This window comes from Tenrec ecaudatus, chromosome 1 (genome assembly GCF_050624435.1).
Source record: "Tenrec ecaudatus isolate mTenEca1 chromosome 1, mTenEca1.hap1, whole genome shotgun sequence".
NCBI classification, from domain to species: domain Eukaryota; kingdom Metazoa; phylum Chordata; class Mammalia; order Afrosoricida; family Tenrecidae; genus Tenrec; species Tenrec ecaudatus.
In genome coordinates this window covers 321,203,799-321,224,674 of record NC_134530.1, presented here as the reverse complement: position 1 = coordinate 321,224,674, position 20,876 = coordinate 321,203,799, and the positions used below count along the sequence as shown (strand labels likewise).

Genomic DNA, 20,876 nt, shown 5'->3' with positions numbered 1-20,876 from the left:
CTGCTTGAATGGTCAGTCAGATGTTTCCTGGTGTTTAGGCCACGTGCAGTGTATATGTGTGTGTGTGTGTGTGTGTGTGTGTGTGTGTGTGTGTGTGAGTGATTTAACTACTAGGTGAATAGGCAGAGTCTTTCTGTTTTGAAGAGTTTTGCTTTAGCTGACCAACAAAATAAAGTCAAACATGCGTGAGGTAATGACTCTCTATAAGAAGCTCGCCAGGTAGTTTTAAATGATGGAGACATCAGGTAGCAGCTTACTGTATGCACTGAATTTTCAATCGTACCTGTGCCTTTCCTACGAAGGACATGGCACACAAAGTCTATCATCTCTCTCCTTTATTGTGTTTTCACAATATGTGGAGTGCTTCTCATTCCACATAATAGAGGCACAGTGGAGAGCCTCCAGGGGTGGCTTGCTTCTTGTGTTCTGGCATCTGGGATGAGCATGCAGGACCTTTATGGCCCAGTTTCCCTGAAGGTTCGTTCCACCACGACCAGCTGCTGTGGCGTCACCGCTCCACGCGGATTAAGATTAGATATGTGCTCTGCAGGATTTTCAGGAGGTGGGTTCAGAAGTGGATTGCCAGCCAGGCGATCCCCACACCTTTTTTTCTGGGACCTACTTGAATGCCTAACAAACCTCCAGACCGGTCTTATGGTAGCTGAGCATGTGAACCCAATAACCCAGGTCAACCCCACTGCAGTTGAGTGGATTCCAACTCATAGCAGCCCCGTCGGACAGAGTAGAACATCCCCATTACATTTCCGAGACTGTAATCTTGACCGAAGCCGACTGCCGCAGCTCTATGGCTGGTGGTCTCTAACGACTCACCTTTTGGTTGTCAACCTGTCGCTTTTCATTCTGCCACCAGGGCCCGCGAGACGACTCAGACTCAGAGCAACCCGATAGGAAGGCTGTCATCTTGAGTTCAGATGTGCATTTAAGGCGATTCTCTGAGTGCTTACCATTGCACCCTCAAGCACCTACCCCCACCCCCACCCCCCGGCCAGCAAGAATCCAGTGCAGCAGGTTCTGGGGGTTGAGCGTGCTAGTGCAGTTTGAAGCGGGTGGTCAGGAGTAGGTCTCCCTGAGGACTGACTTGGGTGCTGATGTGCCTTCCTCCCTCTCCTTGTGTCTGCGTGTGTTACCCTGCAGGAAGCGAGGAAATGGCCTGGTTACCGCAGGGCCACGTCAGTCCCCTTCACCTTGCTTTATTTCTGTGTGTGTGTTTTGAAGCATTGTGATGTCAACGACTTCCCACATGTTTTCGACCCTGGCTCCTGCCCTTGAAATTCCTTGACGCATATGAGTCAGAAGCAACATTTGACCCAAACCAGGTTGGGTATTTCAGACCGAGGGTTACTGATGTTTAAAATCAGAATATGAGAATATGTTTTTGCTATGAGATTTAATCACCCAGAATTCAAGAGTGAATCGAGTTCATGCCCCAGGGCTGACTGCACCAATGATTAATGCGATCCCAAAAACGTACTGCTCGAGTCGATTCTGACTCCTAGCCACCCTGCAGGACAGAATAGAACTGTGGCTTTCTGAGACTGGAAACCTTCAGGGGAGTAGAAAGTCTCTTCTGTCTCCTGCTCACGCAGTAGGCTGGCAACCTCAAGGTTAGCAGTTCGAAACCATTAGCCACCCTGAGGGAGAAAGACAAGCTTTCTACGCCTCTAAAGTGTTACTACCTTGGAAACCCTCAGGAGGAGTTCTACCATGTCCCATAGGGTCACTGTAGGTCAGAGCTGACTTGCTGGCAGTGGATTAATGTAATTGATATCACCAATTTATGCACCTTAGAAATGCTGAGTTGGCGAATGTTATGTTATTATATGTATTTTCACAAAACAAAAAACCCCAAACCATACAACCCATACTGGGTTATATTTCTTCAGGGATTAACAATGACATCTTATTGTTTCAATAGCTCTTTGTTCCTGCTTAAGAACAGTACTGACTGGTAGATACATTTATAACAATGACAACTCTTCCTTACCCCACCCCACCCGCCAAAAGGAATAGCTGACATGGCTGCTTGCGTATGACTGAAACCCTGAAGGGATTTGGTTTCTTGGTTTGGAGATGGTTTAGTCTTGTTTTCATGTAATATCCCAGTGAGTTGGGCTAATAACATGTTCGATGCTTTGTTCTACATCCTAGTGTGCTGTGTGGGGCCTGGGGATACCAGAGAGACCGATCATTGTGCCTTGGATGTTTGCTGGCCACATTTTAAGTTGTTCTGGGTCCTCAAACACAGAGGATGAAGGAGAGCCAGGGATAGAATTATGGTATGGAATGCATGCAAACTGTCTTCCTTGGCATGAGCAGGACTGGATGGTCCCTGGCTACTATTATTGAATATTTGATCAAGGATTCCATAGAAGAATCCTGAATCAAACAGGGAAAGTGCAGAGAATTCCAAATTCTCATGGTCTCCATTAAGTTTGGAGGGACCACGGGAATTATTACCTGGCGATAATCTTTAAAACTTACGCCCCAAATTCCCCTGAAGTCTCTTAAAAACCAAAAGCCAAAAGATAGTTTTACTTAACTTGCCAGAAAACGTCTGCCTTGGGCGGCATTGTGTTCTTTTAAGAATTATGTACAAATATGCTTATACAATTGTGATAAGAGTTGTAGGAGCCCCTAATAAAATGATTTTTAAAAAATGAATAAAAATGAATTATCTGTATGCAATCAAATTTATTCTAGCCACTCAAGAGATTGGGTGTTGGGTGCTGTTGAGTTGGTTCTGAGTCGCCGTGCGTGAGCCGGTGTACAACAGAGAGAAACGCCGCCTGCTTCTGCCCTCTTTGATGCTAGCCAGAAGGTTTTCAGCAGCTGATTTTTCTGAAGTGGACGACTTCTTCCTTCTTCCTGGTCTCTTCTTAGTCTGGAAGCTCTGCTGAAACCTGTCCACTTTGGGTTACCCTGCTGGTAGCTCAAATCCCAGTGACAAATTCCAGTGTCATAGCAACACACAAGCCACCACAGTATGACAAACTGACAGAAAAGTGGAGAAGATTAGATGGAGCTATAGTAGATTTGAAGTTCTAAAATAAATGCATTTTTAGAAGCATAGTATTAACCTAAACTATTTATAAGTAGAAAATTTGAACAAACCCTTAATAGAAGAGATTGAAGAGGTCATTAAAAACAAAAGAAAAACCCATAAAGTTCTTCTCACTAAAAGAGCCTTGGCTCATATAACTCTACTGGAGATGTTACCAAACATTCAGAGAAGAGTTGATCCTAATTGAACCCAAACTAGTGCATACTAGAGAAGATCATGGAATACTCCCAAATTCATTCTAAGACGCAAACCTCATCCTGATGCTGAGGCACCACTAAAAGAGGAAAAGTATAGATCAGTATCTCTCATGGATATAGATGCAAGATTTTAAACAAATTTCTAGCCAATAGATTATAACCATACATCATGATTGATTGAATTAATATACCAAGTATGGAAAGATATTTCAACATTAGAAAATCAATCAACTTAATCTACTACATAAACATAGCAAAGGTAAAGAACATGATCATATTGATTGATGCAGAAGAGGTATTTGATAAAATCCAGCACCCTATCTTGATTAAAAACATTCTGCAAAATAGGAAGGGAGGAGAAATTCCTTAACAAAATTTAGGGCACATATACAAAACCAACAGCCAACATTCTTCCCAACACAGAGACACAGAGAACATTCCTCTTGATAAGGACGCTGTTTACTACCTTTGTTATTTGGCACTGTACTAGAAGTCCTAACAAGGGAAGAAAAAGAAAAGGCATCCGAATTGGTAAGAAAAAAATAGAATGAATCCCTATTTACAGATGATATGATTCTATACATAGAAAATTCCAGAGATTCTACAAGAAAGCAGTATGGCAGGTCCAAGAGCAACATACAAAATCAGCTGGATTTCTTCTCATGTATAATAGCCACCCCACAATATGAAGTATTGAGACACAAAAGAATATATATATATGAAACCAAGAGATCTATGTGGAAGAACATGCCATGTTCATAAACAGGAAGGATTCAGCATTGTGAAAATGCAAATACTACCCAAAACAACCTGTGGATGCCATGTCACCCCAATCTAGATTCCATCCACATTGTCTAAAGATAGAGAAAAACGAATCGCCCATTGACACTAACAGGAAAGAATCCCTGCATAAGCAAGGCACTACTGAAGATGAAGCAAGCACGAGGCTTCCTAGTCTCCATGTCCGGAAGCTGCTATACAGCCATGGTAGTCAAAGCAGCCTGGTACAGGTACAGCCACAGATACAAAGCCCAATGGGACAGAATTGAGAACCCAGAAGTATGCCCATAAACTCAGGGACAACTGACCAACAGCCAAATCATATGGGACACTAACAAATGGCGCTGCCAAAACTGGGTATCCAGCTGCTGAAAATGATAAGACGTAATGGTCTCTCAGAGACTGGCAGGGCTGACTATGGCCCTTAGCAACCCTGCAAACCTGGGACGGAACCATCTACCGGAGTTCCCCCTCCCACCCAAACATTGACAGTCGTCTAATCGAGCAATAGCCCCCATGGGGAGCACGCTTTGCAGAGCAGCCAAAAGACAACATCTGCGGAAGCAGAGTGCAGAGGGTGGAAGCGGGCAGGAAAGCGGGAGGCTAGAAACAGAGGACCAAGGAGGAAGGCACAAGGCGTACTTAATTTGCTCTGTAACCTTTCTCACCCAACCCTACTCCTCCCTCTGCCCCCGCCCCCTCCCACATTCAAAGGTTAGATGGGAGCCTGAGGGACTGAGATGTTATCTTAATCTTAATGGGGGAGGAATAATTTAGGAAAGGAGCGCAATGGTGATTACATAACTCAAAGAAAGGAGCCAGTGTCGCTAAAGGGAACATGTAGAAACCCATTCCTCAGCAATTTAGGGGAAGAGTTAGTACAATGAGCTCATTCTGCCGTTTGGGCATATGCTTCCTCATTGTAGGGAGTGTGCAGAAGCAGAAGTTATATGACTGGGTACTTTTGGGGATCTCTCCAACTTTAGAAGTCTTTGTATCTGTAATCCTTAACCTGCTCTGGCTTCCTGTTAGCCCATTCCTGATGACCTGTAAGCTGAGGTGTGTGTGCCATTACAACAGGGACTGCACATTTGCGATAGAGACCCCATGCCACAGAGAGATGGCTAATCTCTTGTTCTTTTCTCTAAAAAAAACCATTTTGAGATCTAATTTCTCCCCAGCGCTTCAGTTCTAATTCACATTCACTTTAACAATGTCCACTGTGCTTCGGGTTTTCAAGGTTAAATAGAAATTTGCGACACATTCTGATGTGCTGTCCACTACCACGTCCCAGATTGCAGTGAGTAGATGGTGTCTCCTCCCAATGTTTGCTTAGGAAAGGCATTTTGTCCGTACCATATGCAAAATTATTTTGCTAAGTTTTGTGTTTTCCCCAGAGAAATGTCCAGCTATAATGGACATTTATACCCCTTGACCTGGTGCTCTACTGATAGGTTTTTAAAATCGTCTTTCTTCACTGGCCGTTTGACTGTTATTTTCAATGTCACCCATGTCGAATTCCAGCTTGACCCCAGCTCAGTTGTGTCCTTGACAAATGATTTGATCCGTGGAGGCTTCTGCTTCCTCACTTGTTTAATGTAGGTGTTTGGGCCTGTCACAGTGCTCCAAGAGGCTGGTGCAGTGCATTCTGGGAGAGGGCACTGGCCGGACAGTGACTGTCTGAGTGACACTGAGTGCTAGCCCACTCGCTCCCTGTCTTGAGGGAGACATGGCCTTTAAGTGAAGGAGACCTAGTGGCACAGTGGGGGCCATACAGCTACGAGGTGTAAGACTCGAATCGCCAGCGGAGAAAGACTTGGCAGTCTGCCTCTGTAGTGATTCACAGCCATGAACACTCTCTGGGGCAGTTCTACGCCCCAGTGAGGGTGTGTTCTGTAGTTGTTTGGAAATCATGGTGCTCTGTGTTCTCTCTCGGAAGAAAAGGATCCATATTTACCTGTTAGAGGCTCTGCGGAATCTTGTGGTTTCCAAGGGGAGCAGGCAGGCTTCCTGACGAAGCATTTCCATGTGGCTGGGCCACCTCTGCTCCTGGAGTATGTATGAACTTCCTCCCACGCAGTGCTCTGGAGAATGCCGGTTTAAGTCAGTTCATGTAGGCAAGTGCTCGATTGAAACGATCCCCAGAGAAAAAGGAACATGATGGGCAATTGCTTCGAACCATCCGTACCTCTAGTTTCTCGTCAAAGGACGCTTGAGGATGGTTACCGCTACACGTTTTGCTCATTTCTGATATACAGAAGGACACATGGTGCAATGCAAGCAAAGTTCCAGTCGCAGGACAACAACAAATATGGCGGCCACTAAACCCGACCAGCCCCTGTCCAGTCCACTCCGATTCATGGCAGCCCCAGATGCGTCCGGGTTCAACTGTGCGCCACAGAGTTGTCAAGCAGACAGCAAAGCCCTCAGAGGTGCTTCTGGATGCCTTCAAAGTGCCAGACTTGCGGTTAGCAGCAGTCAGATGTTTAGCTCTTTGTACCACCGAGCAACTCAGTGGTTCCCCCTAGCATGACCGAGCTCACTTAGCGTCTTGTGGAGCCAACGGGGTTGATAGTGGAGTTACAGAGAGCAAGTTGTGGGATTCCATGTTCTGTCCCAGGGGTTGGCACACTTTTGAGATGGAAGAGACAATCCTGTCCCTTACAACCATTGAGAAAATTGTTCGAGAGCCATACATGTACTTTTACAAACCAATGAAATCACCATGATCTGAGTGACAGCCTTTCATTTTTGTCTGTGTCCTTCAGAGACCTGTACATCTGACCTGAGAGCTGCACGTTGGCGACTGGTTTATCCTGTAGGTCAACTCTCTCAAAGATGTCTCTCTCTTTCCCCTGTGTATTAAATTAACCCAAATACAAACACTCCAACTTTCCTCTTTTTTGTGGGCAACAAACACCCTTTGGGATAACAATACACAATTGTAATTTGCAGGGGCAAATTATAAATTACCGTATCAGAAAAGTGGCCTTGTGTGGGTCTGCCCCGTGGCGCACAGTATTTGCCTCTCTGATTTACGCTGGAAGCTCTTTCGGTCAGCTGTGAATGCAGGAATCGTGAAGACACAGTTGTTGCTTGTTTTCATAACCCAGATAATTTCACCTGAAAAGAGTCGGTCTGTTGGGCACAGCCTATTTACCTTTCAGATTAAAGGCAGGATGTGCTGAGCAAAAAGAAAACAAAGTCTGACCAGATTCTTGCCTTTTTCCATTACGTTGTGTTGGCTCCCAGGAGTTCAGACTCCTTTTACTATTCATTTCTCCGAGCCAAATGGGGTTTCCAACGTTTTAAAAGTGGGAGGAAATATAAAACTTTCTCGACCAAGCCCTCTTTCCCCCGGGGCCTGTTGGGTGACCTTTGGGAAAAGCCCACATCAGGCCCGGGAGCCACTGGCCATTTGGTAAGATTTGCAGAGGGTGTGTCTAAGCTGAGCATGTGCACATGGGGCTGGTCATTTTTACACCGAGCAGATGACCTTCCGTGGGGCGCCCCTGTATTCAAACTGATGCTTGCTTTCGGAGAGGCCAAACGGAACCGAATCCACGGCTGTCAAGTGGTCTGGGGCCCTAGAGGACTGAGTGGAATGGCCCCATGGGGCTTCCAAGGCAGTCGTCTTCATGGGAGCAGACTGTCCTCTCATTCTCCCCTGGAGTGGCTGGCGCTTTAACCCCCGTGCCACCAGAGCGGCCGTATTTTCCTTCTCCCGCCTCCAGTGCTCCCTCGAAATGCAGCAGCGCAGTTCACACAGATAAGGGGACAGGCTGTGGCCATTTGATGGGGGATGACTGTGGGAAGTTCCATAGCCTTGCCTAGCCTTTGATTTCTTACCCGGAAGGTGACACAAGGAAGGAGCTAATACCCATCCAAGGGCTGTGCTGTTGTCAGCCGCCATCTCGGCTCATGGCAATCTAACTACAATGGCACGGGTGCTGCCCAGCCCTGGGTCATCGTCCGGACTGGTTGCTCCATTGGGGATTCCCTTGTTGAGCTTTGGAAGCAGGTTGCCAGGCCTTCCTTCCTAGTCTCGAGGCTCCGCTTGAATTGGTGCGGCACCGCAGCGACCCACGGTCCTCCACAGCCACATGGGTGGTGGCCGGCCATGGTGTACATTGGCTGAGACGTGAACCCCGGTTTTCCAGCTGGAAAGCGAGGAGTCAGCCATGGCACCGTCCCTGCTGTTGCAATGCTGTTAGCTGCTGTCGAGCTGGCCCCTGTCTCAGGGCCCCCGGTGTTCCAGAAGAGAACTGTTTTGTAGGACTTTTGCGAAGGAAGCTCTTATGGAAGCAGACCGCCAGGCTTTGATCTTTATGTGGAGGTTCTGGGTGAATTTGTGCCACCAGCTTCTCAGTTAGCAATTGATTGAATACCATTTGCCTTCCCCAGACTCCTTCTGGAGGACAGCCAATGAGAATCCTAGTAAGGCCTTTAGCAATGTGCCAAGCCCCTGGTAGGTTGGCGTCATGATCATTCGTGCCATTCTTACATTCCGTGGCATCTACTAAGCTGAAAACGCTTTAGAGAAAGGAAATTCAGTGAAGACTTGAGTGTTTGTCTCATTTGCCTTTCACAAAAGATTGGTTATACGGGTGCATTTTTCCTTACTGGCATTCTGGGACGCCACAAGCTAATACTTGGGGAAACCATTTCTCTGGGGGGTTTGTCCAGCATGCAGTACAGTTGGATGCTTCAGCTGAAGATTTAGAAAAGTAGGGGGAAAAAACCCAATCCAACTTTAAAGTTGAACCCTAATAGCAGTTGAGGCTGGTCTGCCTCCCGGAGACCACATGTGTGTCCGCGTTGGACTGGGTTTCATAGGGTTTCCCAGGCCTTTCTTCTGAGGTGCCAGCCTTATGGCTGGTGGTTGAGCATGTTAACCATTTGCTCCACTCAAAGATGTCTTGAAGGTGAATGAACGAATACCTTTCTGATGGATGTAAACAATGGGGATGGAAAAGACTCAAGCCAGAGGCTCCAGTACTTCCCCTGAGAAGAATAGAGCTATGCAGTTCCTTGCTGGCTCTGCTTGTTTGGGTGCACTGGTTTGCATACCTTTCAATTGAGATCTTTCTAGAATGGTAAGAGATAAGGAGGCCTCTTTCTCCAGACCAGTGTCACAGAACAAGTTCCTAGCCTGCCCTACTGGTCTCGCAGCTTGTCAACCTTTCCTTGCTTGAAGTTCTTGAATTCTTCCGCTCTCTGGTTACCCTTTCAAAGATACTGTCTTCTATTACTGTTAAAAGGACTGAAATATACCTCACCAGTCCAAATTCTGCATATCCCCTGGGTCCCTGACACTGAAGCACACTGGCTTTCTGTGGTTGGTGTCATGCTCTTTGACTTTGCCGTGGGTGGGCAACTGGAGGCCCATGAGTTGAGCTTTGTCTTTCCCTGTGAACAACTACAGTAGACTTACTGACTACACCTCAGGAGGGTTTTGATGACAGTGCTATTATGACTTTTGGGTTGATCAGTCAGCTCCTTAGTTTAAAGTGTCATTTTTTAAAAGCATACAGTTCAGTCGTGTTTAGTGTATATACAGAGTTGTGTAACCGTGTCACAACCAAAATTGGGAACATGTTCATTGCCACCAGAGGACTCTCCCTGTACCCGGCAGTAGTTTCAGTTTTCCCCCATCCTCTCAGCTTTGGAAAACTTCTCATCGACTTTCTGCCTCTGTAAATTTGCCTGTTTAAAGGTTTAATGTAAATGAGATCAGATGATCTTGTTCTTCTGTCCCTGGTCTCTCTCACTTCCTGCTGTGTCTTCCAGACCATCTGGGCGTCGGTACTTCCTCCTTTTCTTTTACATTTGCTCATGCTGATAAGGAGCCCCCGGGACAGAGTAGGTTATGTGTTGACCTACTCACTGTAAGGTCAGCAGTTCAAATCCACCAGCTGCTCCTAGGTAGAAAGACGAGGCTTTCTGCTCCCCAGAAGTTGGATCTCTTCGGAAATCCACAGGGGCAGTTCTACTCTGCCCTATGCAGTCCCCGTGTGTCGGAATTGGCTTGATGGCAGGGAGGCTTTGAATTCCTTGAGTTGTGATGAATAGATCGGTAACAGAACATTTTCCATGTCAGCAGTCATCACACACACAATGCAGAGTGACGATGTGCGAGCTCTGTGTCCCGCTGACAACCGGGTTGCACCTGTAGATGAAAAACGGGTGACAGCAGCGTAAGAACTGGATCAGAGGTGACTCAAGAGGAGCTGGCTTCCCAGACCTATGATCTCATCCATGCCTGGTACTCATCACTTACACATCCTTGTTCAAGGTCGGCAATGAAATATGCCACGAGGAAAGAGCAGCACAAGAAAACCCTACTGTCAGGGCCCTGAAGACCTTGGAGAGGGCAGCAGGGCCTCGGTGGTACAGTTCTCCCCTGCCAGGCAGGAGACACGGGCTTGCCTGCTGATCTGTGCCCCGCATGCGTAGCCCCGGCCCTGGAGGTGCCGGACCAGCTCTGGTGCCGGACCAGCTTTCAGCAGAGCTTCCAGACTGAGGCAGACTGGGGGGCAAGACTTGGTGATCTGCTTCCCCAAAATCAGCCAGTGGAAACCTGGCGATCACAACTGTCTGATCTGAAACCGATCCGGGGGCAGCATTCCCTTCTGTTGTGCACGTGGTCTCCAGGCGTCGGCAGCTGTCTTCATGGCAACAGTACAGGAAAAGGGAGGCATCAGGCAGATGAAGACGCCCACTGGGAGAGTCAACAGGAAAGGGCCCAGGCGTGACTTAGCTGCCAACCGAGCACGGTTTCAGTCCTAGGCAGAGGCTTCAGCTAAACACACTGCTGGTGTCAGATCTCGTCAATCAGGAACACAGTGAAACCTTAGCGAACAGGTAGTTCCTGTGGCCTTGGAATGATTTTTAGCTATAAACTCAACGCGTACCTATTTTGCAGCAAAATAAGAAGTCCGTCAAAAGTACTGCATATGCCATATGCGGACAACTCACCTGTGCCCACTGCCAGACCCTCTTCTTGTGTCTGAGCAAGCACAAAATATGCGACGATATCATCATACACCAGAAAGCCAAACCCACTGCCATCGAATCTTTTCCAACTCGTGGCAACTCTATAGGACAGAACTACTGTCCCTGTGCATTTCTGAGGCTGTGAGTCTTTATGGGGCAGAACGCCTCATCTTCCCCCTTCACAGAGGAACAAACCCAACATAGAACCACATGGAGAGGTGAGATGCGCATACTCCTTTGACTGATTTTACCTATTGGACAATGTACCAAGGAGATGCTTCTGCGTGAGAATCTAAGTCTCACATGGTGTTCCTAAAGAGCCCTGGCGATACAGTGGTTAAGTGCTTGTCTGCCAGCCAGAAGGGGGGTGGGGGAAGGCTGGTGACTCTAACCCAGCTGTTGCTCCTAGGGAGAAAAGATGGGGCTGGGGAGGTGATATGGTGGTGTGGTAAGCCTGAACTCAAGCCTGATGCTGTGGAATGGAGTCCCATTCATAGCCACCCTGCTGCGGAGAATAGGACTGCCCATCGTTGCCAACGCTGCGATCTTTGGGGAAGCAGGCTGGCATTCTGTCTCCTTCAGATCGGGCTGGTGAATGCAAACCAAGGAGCACCCAGTTAGCAGCAGAGTGCTTAACCGCTGCGCCACCAGGACTTCTTCCATAGACATGATAGCCGTGACCACCTAATGGGACAGTCCTATCCTGTCCTGGAAGAATTGACTCCACAATGAGTTCTTTTTTTTAAAACTAGTATTCCAGGGTTGGCTGTGTCAAAATTCATAATTGGATCCATAGGAATGGACTTTGAGGTTGTTGCTAGGTTCTGCCTTTATAAACAGCTGGCAGATGATACATTACGTGTGAAAGCCTCTCTCTCCAGGACCCATCTCTCGATAGGTAATTGCTCTAGCAAAATGCACATGCCCGTTAATTGCTGTGTGCTGCTGGTGACCCTCCCATCCGTGCATCCATTTAATCGTGTGAGTTTTCAAACTTCCCTCCTCTAATCGAGTATGCGAAAATAGCAGGCAGACCCCTGGTTTCATCCATGCCTCGTCTCTCAAAAAGGAAGCAAATATTCCCCAAACAGCCTCATCTTTTGCGTCGCTCTTCAAAAACCAAGTATGGTCTATCTGACGCAAATACGATTCCGGCTGCCTTTCTCCCTTGCTATGATTGACAGTATTGTCAAATCGGGAAAACATGTCACATCAAGAACAGTATTTCACACATTGTCAGGCGCCGGCGGACCTATTCTGACTGCAGAACAAAATAGAGCTGCCCCGTAGGGTTTCCCTAGGAGGCTGCCAATCTTCACCAGAGCAGAGGGATGGGTTTCTCTCCCATGGACTTGTGGGTGGGTTGGAGCTACAGAGCTTTCTAGCTATCAGCTGAGCGTTTAACCCTTGGGCTACCAGGCGCTGTTTACACTTAGCAGATATGAATGGATGATCAAAATAAATGTACAAAGTCAGCAGTTTGATTCTACCCGCTTCTCCAAGGGACAAAGACGAGGCTGTCTGCTCCGGGAGATGTTTACAGAAACCTCAGAAAACCTAGGAGCAGTCTATTCTGTTTGTAGGGTAGGGTTGCAATGAGTAGGTATAGGTTTCACGCAAGTGGGTTTGATTGGGGTTTTGTTTTGGGAGGCAATAAGAGATGTACCCCCACTTTTGTACACGTGCACGCACACACACACAGCCTTTAAGTTTACTGAGAATATAGTCTAACTAAATGGGAAAGGAAACATTTTTAAAATTTAGTCCAGTTGAAGCCGAAAGGGCTTTGAATTAACCAGAAAATTCAGTTGCTCCTCAAACCCCACTTTTCTAAACAGGTAAGTTCCTCGAGGTTTGGGGACCTGTGGTTTATGTTCTGATTCCAGTAGGTGAGGTGCTTCCTGAATCAAGTTAGACGCAGGTAGTGTGGGATTCTTTCCATGGAAATAGCTCTGTGTATTGACTGGGAATCCAAGGTGGATTTCCCATCTACGTACTCGTCACAGGGACATAGGGCTAGTCACCAAGCTGCAATCGCTAAAATTGGGATAGAGTTGCCAGGAAAACTAAAGTCACCAGCGTGAGTCATGCTCTCATTTCCATCATGTCCCTCACTTCCCTAACCAATCATTTAATCCAGATGTTCGTGGTTCTCAAAGTATGGTTCTCTGACCAACAGCCTCAGTGTCACCTGTGATATAACACAACTATACATGCTAAGGCCCCGCTTTTGACCACCCGAACCAGAAGCTGTGGTGGTGGTGCCCAGCAATGTGTGTGCAAAGTATGCCCTCAGGGGAACCTGAAGCACGAGCTCAGGGCATTTCTAGTACTTTATTGGTGAAGGCCATATGAATTGCCCGCTTCCACGCACTTCGTAGCACACAGGTTGTTGTTCTGTACTGCTGGTGGTATTGGTGAAACAGCTGGTTGGTTATATGGCTTTGACTCGAGAGTCTCGCCGAGTCTTGCACATTAGAATTGTGGTTAAATCAGAAACAGTTTGAAAGTGATAGCTCAAAGCTAGTAACGAAGTTAGGTTTTATTGGGAGTCGGGCGTAGTCTTGAATAGCTAAGCTTTTGGATTTACAAATAACGGAGAGGATGCCTCCATTCTTGATCATTCAAAGAGGAAAACACACAGAAATCCCCCTGATTTCGAGGAAGTTGCTTCATCACCTTTTAACCACTTCATTCCTGTGTTACTCTTTCCAATCCTCCTTTCCCCTAACCCTTCTGAACTTTGTCTCTGGGTAAATGCTGCCCTTTTCATCTCCAATGATTGATGCTTCGAAGGCGTGTATGCCTCACTAGTGGTACTGTTCCCTGTGTGGACCTATTGTATGAATGAACATGGAGCAAGGGGGTGAGCTCATGTTCACACCTGAATGTAGCTAAGGACCTCCCGTCTCTCTTCAACCAGTAAATCTGGCCTGTACCGTGATTTTGAGTTTTGTTTCACATGTGTCGCCTGTTTTATTGAGGACCTCTTCTGTGATCCCGTTCAGAGCCATCTAGTCCTTTTGGTCTCAGAGTTAATGGAGACTGATGGGCTCAGTGGACTAATTGTTTCCCTGAGTCTTTTATTTTCATCACTCTTCTTTCTTCCAAACAGTGAGAGACTAAAAGTTGCATCTCCGATGGCTGCTCAGGAACTTTTCAGGCCCCAGGAGTTACTCACCAAAGTCGCATAGTGAGGTAGTTAGTCTATTGTGCCAACCTGGCCAATAAACACATGTGGGGTTAATTGAAGGGCGGAGGGAATACATGGCTCAATGAACCTCACCGTTCTAGTTTTTGGGTCTCTTGCTTTCTGATGGTCGGACCAGGGTGCAGCTGCGTTAGCTAGTTCCCTGCTTTAGCTGGCAAGGCTCACTTCCTGCAAGACATCCCATAGGAGAAGCTGCATGGACCTACCCTGATGCAGCCCTGGGTGCTGGAGCACCTGTGTGGAGACCCCTGCCAGCGCTGAGATGCTTACACGTTCACTGACTTGGCTTTCCTCCTGCAGTTGGTGTCATTGCGTGTGTTTTATGAGATGGAGGAGGACCTTGTGGACTGGTGTTGGACATATGGGTTAATGGGTTAATGATGGACTTCTGGGCTTAGGCAGCACTGGGTTGGGATGTTTTCTTGACGTGCACTTAACCTTTATATAAACCCCTCTCTTATACATATGCGTTTCTGTGGATTTGTTTCTCTAGAGTACCCAGACTACCACGCATGTAGAACGTTGCCTCTGTGGCCCATATGCCAGTCGCCCTTGGTGTCTCCTGAGACAGTGATCTTGAGCTCTTAAGCCCAGCAGCTCATTCCCTTAAGATGTTTAGTTGTGCCTAGGAAGGAAATGTTCATAAATTTGCACCCTGAAGGTGCCACCACGTTTGTGGATTTATATGTAGCGAAAGGAAATACTCCTGTGAACACATCCTGCGTCAAACCTGTGCAGATCTGTGAGTGTACACCGACTGTACCTCTCACCCCTTCTTAGCCTGTGTGTCTCTCCTTGCATGTGCTCACAGACTTCTCTTATTTCAGGATTGTGTACCTAAGAATATTTACCACGGTTGCCTTGACATCTTCCACTTAAAACCGGCATTTTAGGAAATGTCAGTAATTTTCTTGGGGGGAAATTATGAGGTAGGGACTAAGTACCCCCTACACCCCATCCACATACTGGTTGTTGGGCTTTTGGTTTTTCAATTTAGACCACAAATAGACACTGTGATTATGCTGTGGAGTGACTGAATAATACAATTTCAAATTCACTTTGAGGAAAATCCCCCAAGCCCAAATGTCTTGTGTCAGAGTCCATTGTGATTCATAGCAACCCTTTAGGACAGAGTAGAACTGCCCTGTAGCATTTCCAAGCTCTATGAAAGCACATGGCCTCAGACTGCCCGAGAGGCGCTGGTAGCTGAGGGCTTTCTGTTCCACTTCGTTATCATCCAGCCTCATTTGGAGCCCAGGTTCCTTAATTCCAGTAGAACTTCTTTGGTCCATGGAGCAAAGGAGGCAGGAAGGTGTTTAGCATTTAGGTCGATTCCAAACTGTTAGTGGCTCCTTCCTAGTCACCATGCACTCTAGAGAAACCATATTCTCTGGAGGAAACTGGAACACATTACCATTGTCCAATTCTGGGACCATTGATGCAAGCCATTTTGCATGCTGGCTTTATAGGTTATCTATAGCCTGTAGAATAAATTGGCTCCTTTAGTTCATTTATAGTGTACAAATATATTTTTAATTAAGAAATGGATTTTCACCAATATGGCTACCATTAGTTTGAAATTAGAATTTTAATACCAAAAACAAACAAACGCACTGCCATTGAGTCGATGCCAACTCATAGTGACCTCACAGGATAGGGTAGAACTGCCCCTGTGGGTTTCTGAAACTCTAGCTCTTTATGGGAGTGGGAAGCCTCATCTTTCATTGAAAAGCGCTCACTGTGAAGTATCTAGTCGAACCTAGGCACCCACCATGTCTTCACAGGTTGGGTTGAATGGTGGCTGTTTTATACAGATAGCTTGCAGAGCCCTAAGTCTGATCCCATCTGTAGTGGTTTCTGGGGGGATTTTGCTCTCTTTATGGCTGAGACAGTGTGTGCATCCTCAGAGATTCAGAGGGGATGCTTCTCAGAGGAGGAAGAATGTGATGCATGAATTCAGGGGGATTTGCCTGTGCCTAATGAAAGCTGTGGCAATTCCCTGCTTACAACGGGCCTCTCTTCAGTGGCCTTGGTGCCAGATCAGAGCCGACAGTTCTGGGATCTAATGTTCCTTAGGAGGAAATGGAAGGATGTAAACCTGGCAAAGCTTGTTTTCTTTCGCTTGGATCCATTGGATCCATTGGTTCGCTTGGAACCATTGGATTCTGGTTGTGTTGTTGTTAGGTGTCATCAGTTCTGGGTAAACTGTGTTGTCAAATAGCACCTGGCCCAAAGGAGCCTCTCTGGGATTTGTATACAAATGGAGACCAACCTCTTTAACAAGGGTGGGAAAGGCTGAAAGCATTTGAAAGGTTTTGAAGAGCCCTTGAGTTATTTAGTTGGGGAGCTGAGCTTTCCGGTACCAGTGCTTGCTTGCTGCTCCGATGGAAAGGTCCTTCCAGTTTAGAGGGTTTTATTGCCTGTATCGTGAGGCTGGGCCAGGCTACAGCATTTCCAATAGATTTCTCTTCAGAGCTATTTCTGTCATTGCGTTTCTTAATTTAGATGCTTCATGATCACCCGGGATAAAGATAGAAGTGTGGGATGCTTCTTGCTTGGTGGAAACTTGAGCTTCTTTTGATGGGGGCTCAGATTTAATTTCCCCTATTGAATGACTATTTCCAAACTTATGAGTTGGACCTGGATAGCCTTTTGCAGAAGAAATAACAGCACTATTTTGGGTTCTGTATTTCAGATCTCTCAACCAGAGCTTTAGAAGTTGCATGTATAGCCTATTTCTTTTTAAAGTTTATTATTTTTATTTTAATCACTTTATTGGGGGATTTTACAGCTCTTATAACAATCCAATTGTATCAAGCACATTTGCACATATGTTGCCATCAGCATTTCCAAAACATTTTCTTTCTACTTGAACCCTTGGTATCAGCTTCTTTCCCCCCCTCCCTCTCCCACCCTCACGGATTCCTGGTAATTTATCAATTTTATTTTCATATTTTACACTGTCCACTGTTTCCCTTTACCCACGTTTCAGAAGTTTATCCCCTTGGGGGTGGGGTGGACTATATATTCTTGGGAACCTGACTGTGTGTATTTATGCTCAGTAGAGGTGTTGGTTAGAAAATAGTCCCTCCCCAATCTGATGCTTATTCTTGCTTGTCATTAATATATATGGCTTAAAGGTCTGATGATGGACACACAAGTATCTTTCCTGATTAGAACTGAGGGCATGGATGGCACTGAACTCCAGGGGTTCTCAGACTTCTCATTGGCAATCATCTGGAGAGCTTAAATGCACTGATGCCAATTCAGCACGGATTGGTATTACACGATCAATGTAAAGCAGCTTCAAGTGCACAGAAAAATTCTATTATCTTTCCATTCCATAATTTTTTAAAAACAATATTTTAAAAGTCTATTTGTCTATTTTTTCCACAAACTTTTTCTCTTAAATATTTAGTAAACATGATAGTGGGGTGTGAGTAGGGGGGAGGGAAGAAGGAAAAAATATATATGTATATATATGCAAATGCAACAAGGAAGCAGATAGACTTTGGGCCTCCATTTAAATCTGACCTCAGTACAAGGACAGTTTGTTCTAATAATGTGGCATTATATGATACTCCCCTGGTATTTCTATTTGCATCTGTTTAAGAAAGCACCATCATATTTCCCATAGGGGCTATACAGTTCTGCCATCCCAGCATCAATGCCCACGCATTCCAATCTCTCCACGTCCTTCCCAGCACTGGTTATTTTCTGGTTTTGTTTTAAATTTTGTTATGAATGCCAGTGTGAAATGGTATCTCGTCATTTGCATTTGTATTTCTCTGAGAGCTTAGGCTCGTGAGCATTTCTTCATATGATGGTTGGCCAAGGGGATTGGACTGCTTGCTAATAATGCAAATAAGGTGCTAATGATGTAAGCCACCCTTGTGGAGGTGGGACCATGCAAATATTGTGTATGGAACCCGATCAAGGGGGTGAGTCAGTTTTGCCCTCCCATGAGGCTTAAAGTGAGCCAACAGGGACAGAAATGGGGGAACCTCGCTACCATGTAAAAAGAAGAGCCCAAAGTGGAGTCTGGCCCCTGGGATCTGGGGACCCTACACTGAGAGCAACCTAGACTCAGGAGACAGGGGGCTATAACACCAGAGATTGTGCAAGGTGGCAAGAAGTGGGGGCAAGCATGACAGAGAATCAGCAGGGGAACCAGAAGACCAGCAGGAGGTCTGAGTGCCTTTGAAGCTTGCTGGTGGAGTGGACTACCCCTGGGTACTTATTGGAAGAGCTAAGAAGTGTTGTAACCCTTGCCTGAGTAGGGCAAAGGGCAGAGAGAGAGGCCAAAGGCTAGCGGGGCCCGGCTGAAAAGAGGCTGTCCTGACTGAAGAACTATATATCCTGAGTCATTTCTGATCCTGAATTGTAACCTGTACTTCTCTATAAATCCCACAATAGTGGGTGCAGTGTGTGAGTTCTGCATGTCTATTCTAATGGATTACTGAACCCAGCAGAGAAATCAAGAGTGCTACGGCGGAGATGGCTGGTGTCAGAATTGGTAAAAAGGTGGTGGGAAGGGGAGAGGTCTGTTTGACACTTGCTCATGGAGCGTCAGCCGTGGCTGATGTTGATAGTGGTTCTTTCTCTCCCATGCAGTTAAAGGAAGGTTCCCGATCCCCTGCCATGTCATTGTTACACTGTCTGGTTTCCTCTTTCCCCGTGCCTCTTTTCTCCTTAAATTTCCTCCGTTGGGCTTCAGCCAAACAAGACCCATATTTTTTAATGTATCCGATTTCCTGATGCCCTTTGCTGTGCACAAAGTCTCCAAGAAGCCACTTGGTTTTCCAAATTGACACCTGCGGGTGCCTTTGCTGTGAAAGAGCGTGGCGAGATGAAAGGCAGCTCGTCTCTTGCCTTGACTGTGCTGGGTGTTCGCCTGGCTGGCTCTGGGGAACAGTCAGGCAAGCCGCGAGGAAGGGATGACCGAGGAGTTGACATGGAATTGAGCAGTCAGCCGCGATGGAAACCCTTCGGTAAAGATGAGGCAGTGGTGCGACAGGGCGCCGTTTCCCTTTCTTTTCCCAATCTGTCGGAGAAAGTGTGCTCGCATACAGCATTCTGCCTTGCTGCCTGGAATAAGCGCCATGCTCTTAGGATGAAGTCATACATAATTCATCGCCTGTCTCTGCATTCTTTCCAAAGCGATGCCTCTTAGTATTCACACTTGTGATAATTTCTTTTTCTCCGTCCAAGAGGCCCAGGACTGCCAATTAAGGAAGAAGAGGCCGGGGTGAGTGTGTTGTATAAGCCTTGTGCTCCTGTGATGTGGTGGGTAATGGTCTGTCTGCTTTCTCGTTCTAGTGCCTGAAACAGTACACGCAGCTGGCAATCCGAGAAGGATGTGGATCTCCCATTACGTGCCCTGACATGGTGTGCCTGAAGCATGGGGCTCTGCAGGAAGCCGAGGTATGGACAGGTGCCCGACTCTCCTTTTCTTGTTGACACTGTTTGCTGAGATCTTGAAGCTGTACATACCCACCTGTCAGGGAGTCTAGAAACCAAACCCGGAGGTTAATCCCCCTGCCCCCACCCCAAGGAGCACTTTATATAGCGACCGTTAACACTGTTATTTAACTCAGCTCTATTTAGAGGCGCTGTCCGAAGGTTGGCTCAGTGGTTTACGTGCTGGGCTGCTGAGCTGAAAACTGCACAGTTCAAACCCATTAGCTGCTCAGTGACGAGGCCGGTTGGATTTAGAAAGACATGCAGGCTCAGAAATCCTATGGGGACAATTCTACTTTGTCCTGGGGTCTTATGGGTTGGCGGCAGTGGGTTTGGCATCAGAATGCCAGAGAGGCTCTTGAGTAGGTGAAGCCCTTAGAAACCAAAGGTCCCCCACTAAGTGGCCAGCGGCCCCGTGATCTTCGGTATTCGATAAACAGACAGGTGAGAGGCCACAGTTACAGACACCGTGGGCACGGTGGTTGGACAAACATCCCATCACCAGGGTTGAAGCAGAGAGCAGAGAAGAATCTTCACAGAAGGCCTGCCTTCAAGTGGCTTCTTCTCCCCTTCCCTTTTCTTCCTTCATACCTGCCTTCTCACCTCACACCCTGCTCGCTGTAACTCAGAGCATCACGAACTCTTAGCCACCTTGATGGAGTTTGGAAGCCTCCCCGAATGGTGGCCTAAGCCTCCCTCAGCGGCGCGCATACAAGCCCCTGCGGTGCTGCAGGCCCGGTCCAGTTCCCTTCGTCACCGTGTGCTACTCTCCCTGCCCAACAAGCTCACGATGCAACCTTTCCTTCAAAGCAAAATCTCTTCCAGAAAAAAATAATTTCAGATGGGGAAACTGAGGTTCAGGGCTCGGAAGTAGAGGTCGGATTCTAATCTACTTATGAGCAGCATAATACCATAAAGCCATGGTATTCTTAAAGCCATGCTATTATGGTGCTCATAAGTAGATAACTAGGTAGATAGGATTCCCTCAAAAGGACAGGAAGCCACAGAAAACTACAAAGCCCAGTTCTACTCTGAAGCTCATGAGGCTGGCATGAGTCGGACTTGACTCACAGGCAGCTGGTTTGGCTTTATATACATGTACGTGCATGCGTGTATGTGAGAGCCTTGGGCACACAGCATTGCGCTGCTC

At 46.8% G+C, this 20,876-nt stretch overlaps 1 protein-coding gene across 1 annotated transcript in view; it reads left to right on the top strand.

Annotated features, from left to right (window-relative positions):
- RNF144B (ring finger protein 144B) overlaps positions 1-20,876 on the top strand; it is a 72,098-nt gene that overhangs the window by 14,716 nt on the left and 36,506 nt on the right. Inside the window, exon 3 of the mRNA XM_075533420.1 lies at positions 19,586-19,690. Coding sequence (XP_075389535.1) covers positions 19,586-19,690 — 105 coding nt within the window. The remainder of the gene's footprint in view (positions 1-19,585; positions 19,691-20,876) is intronic.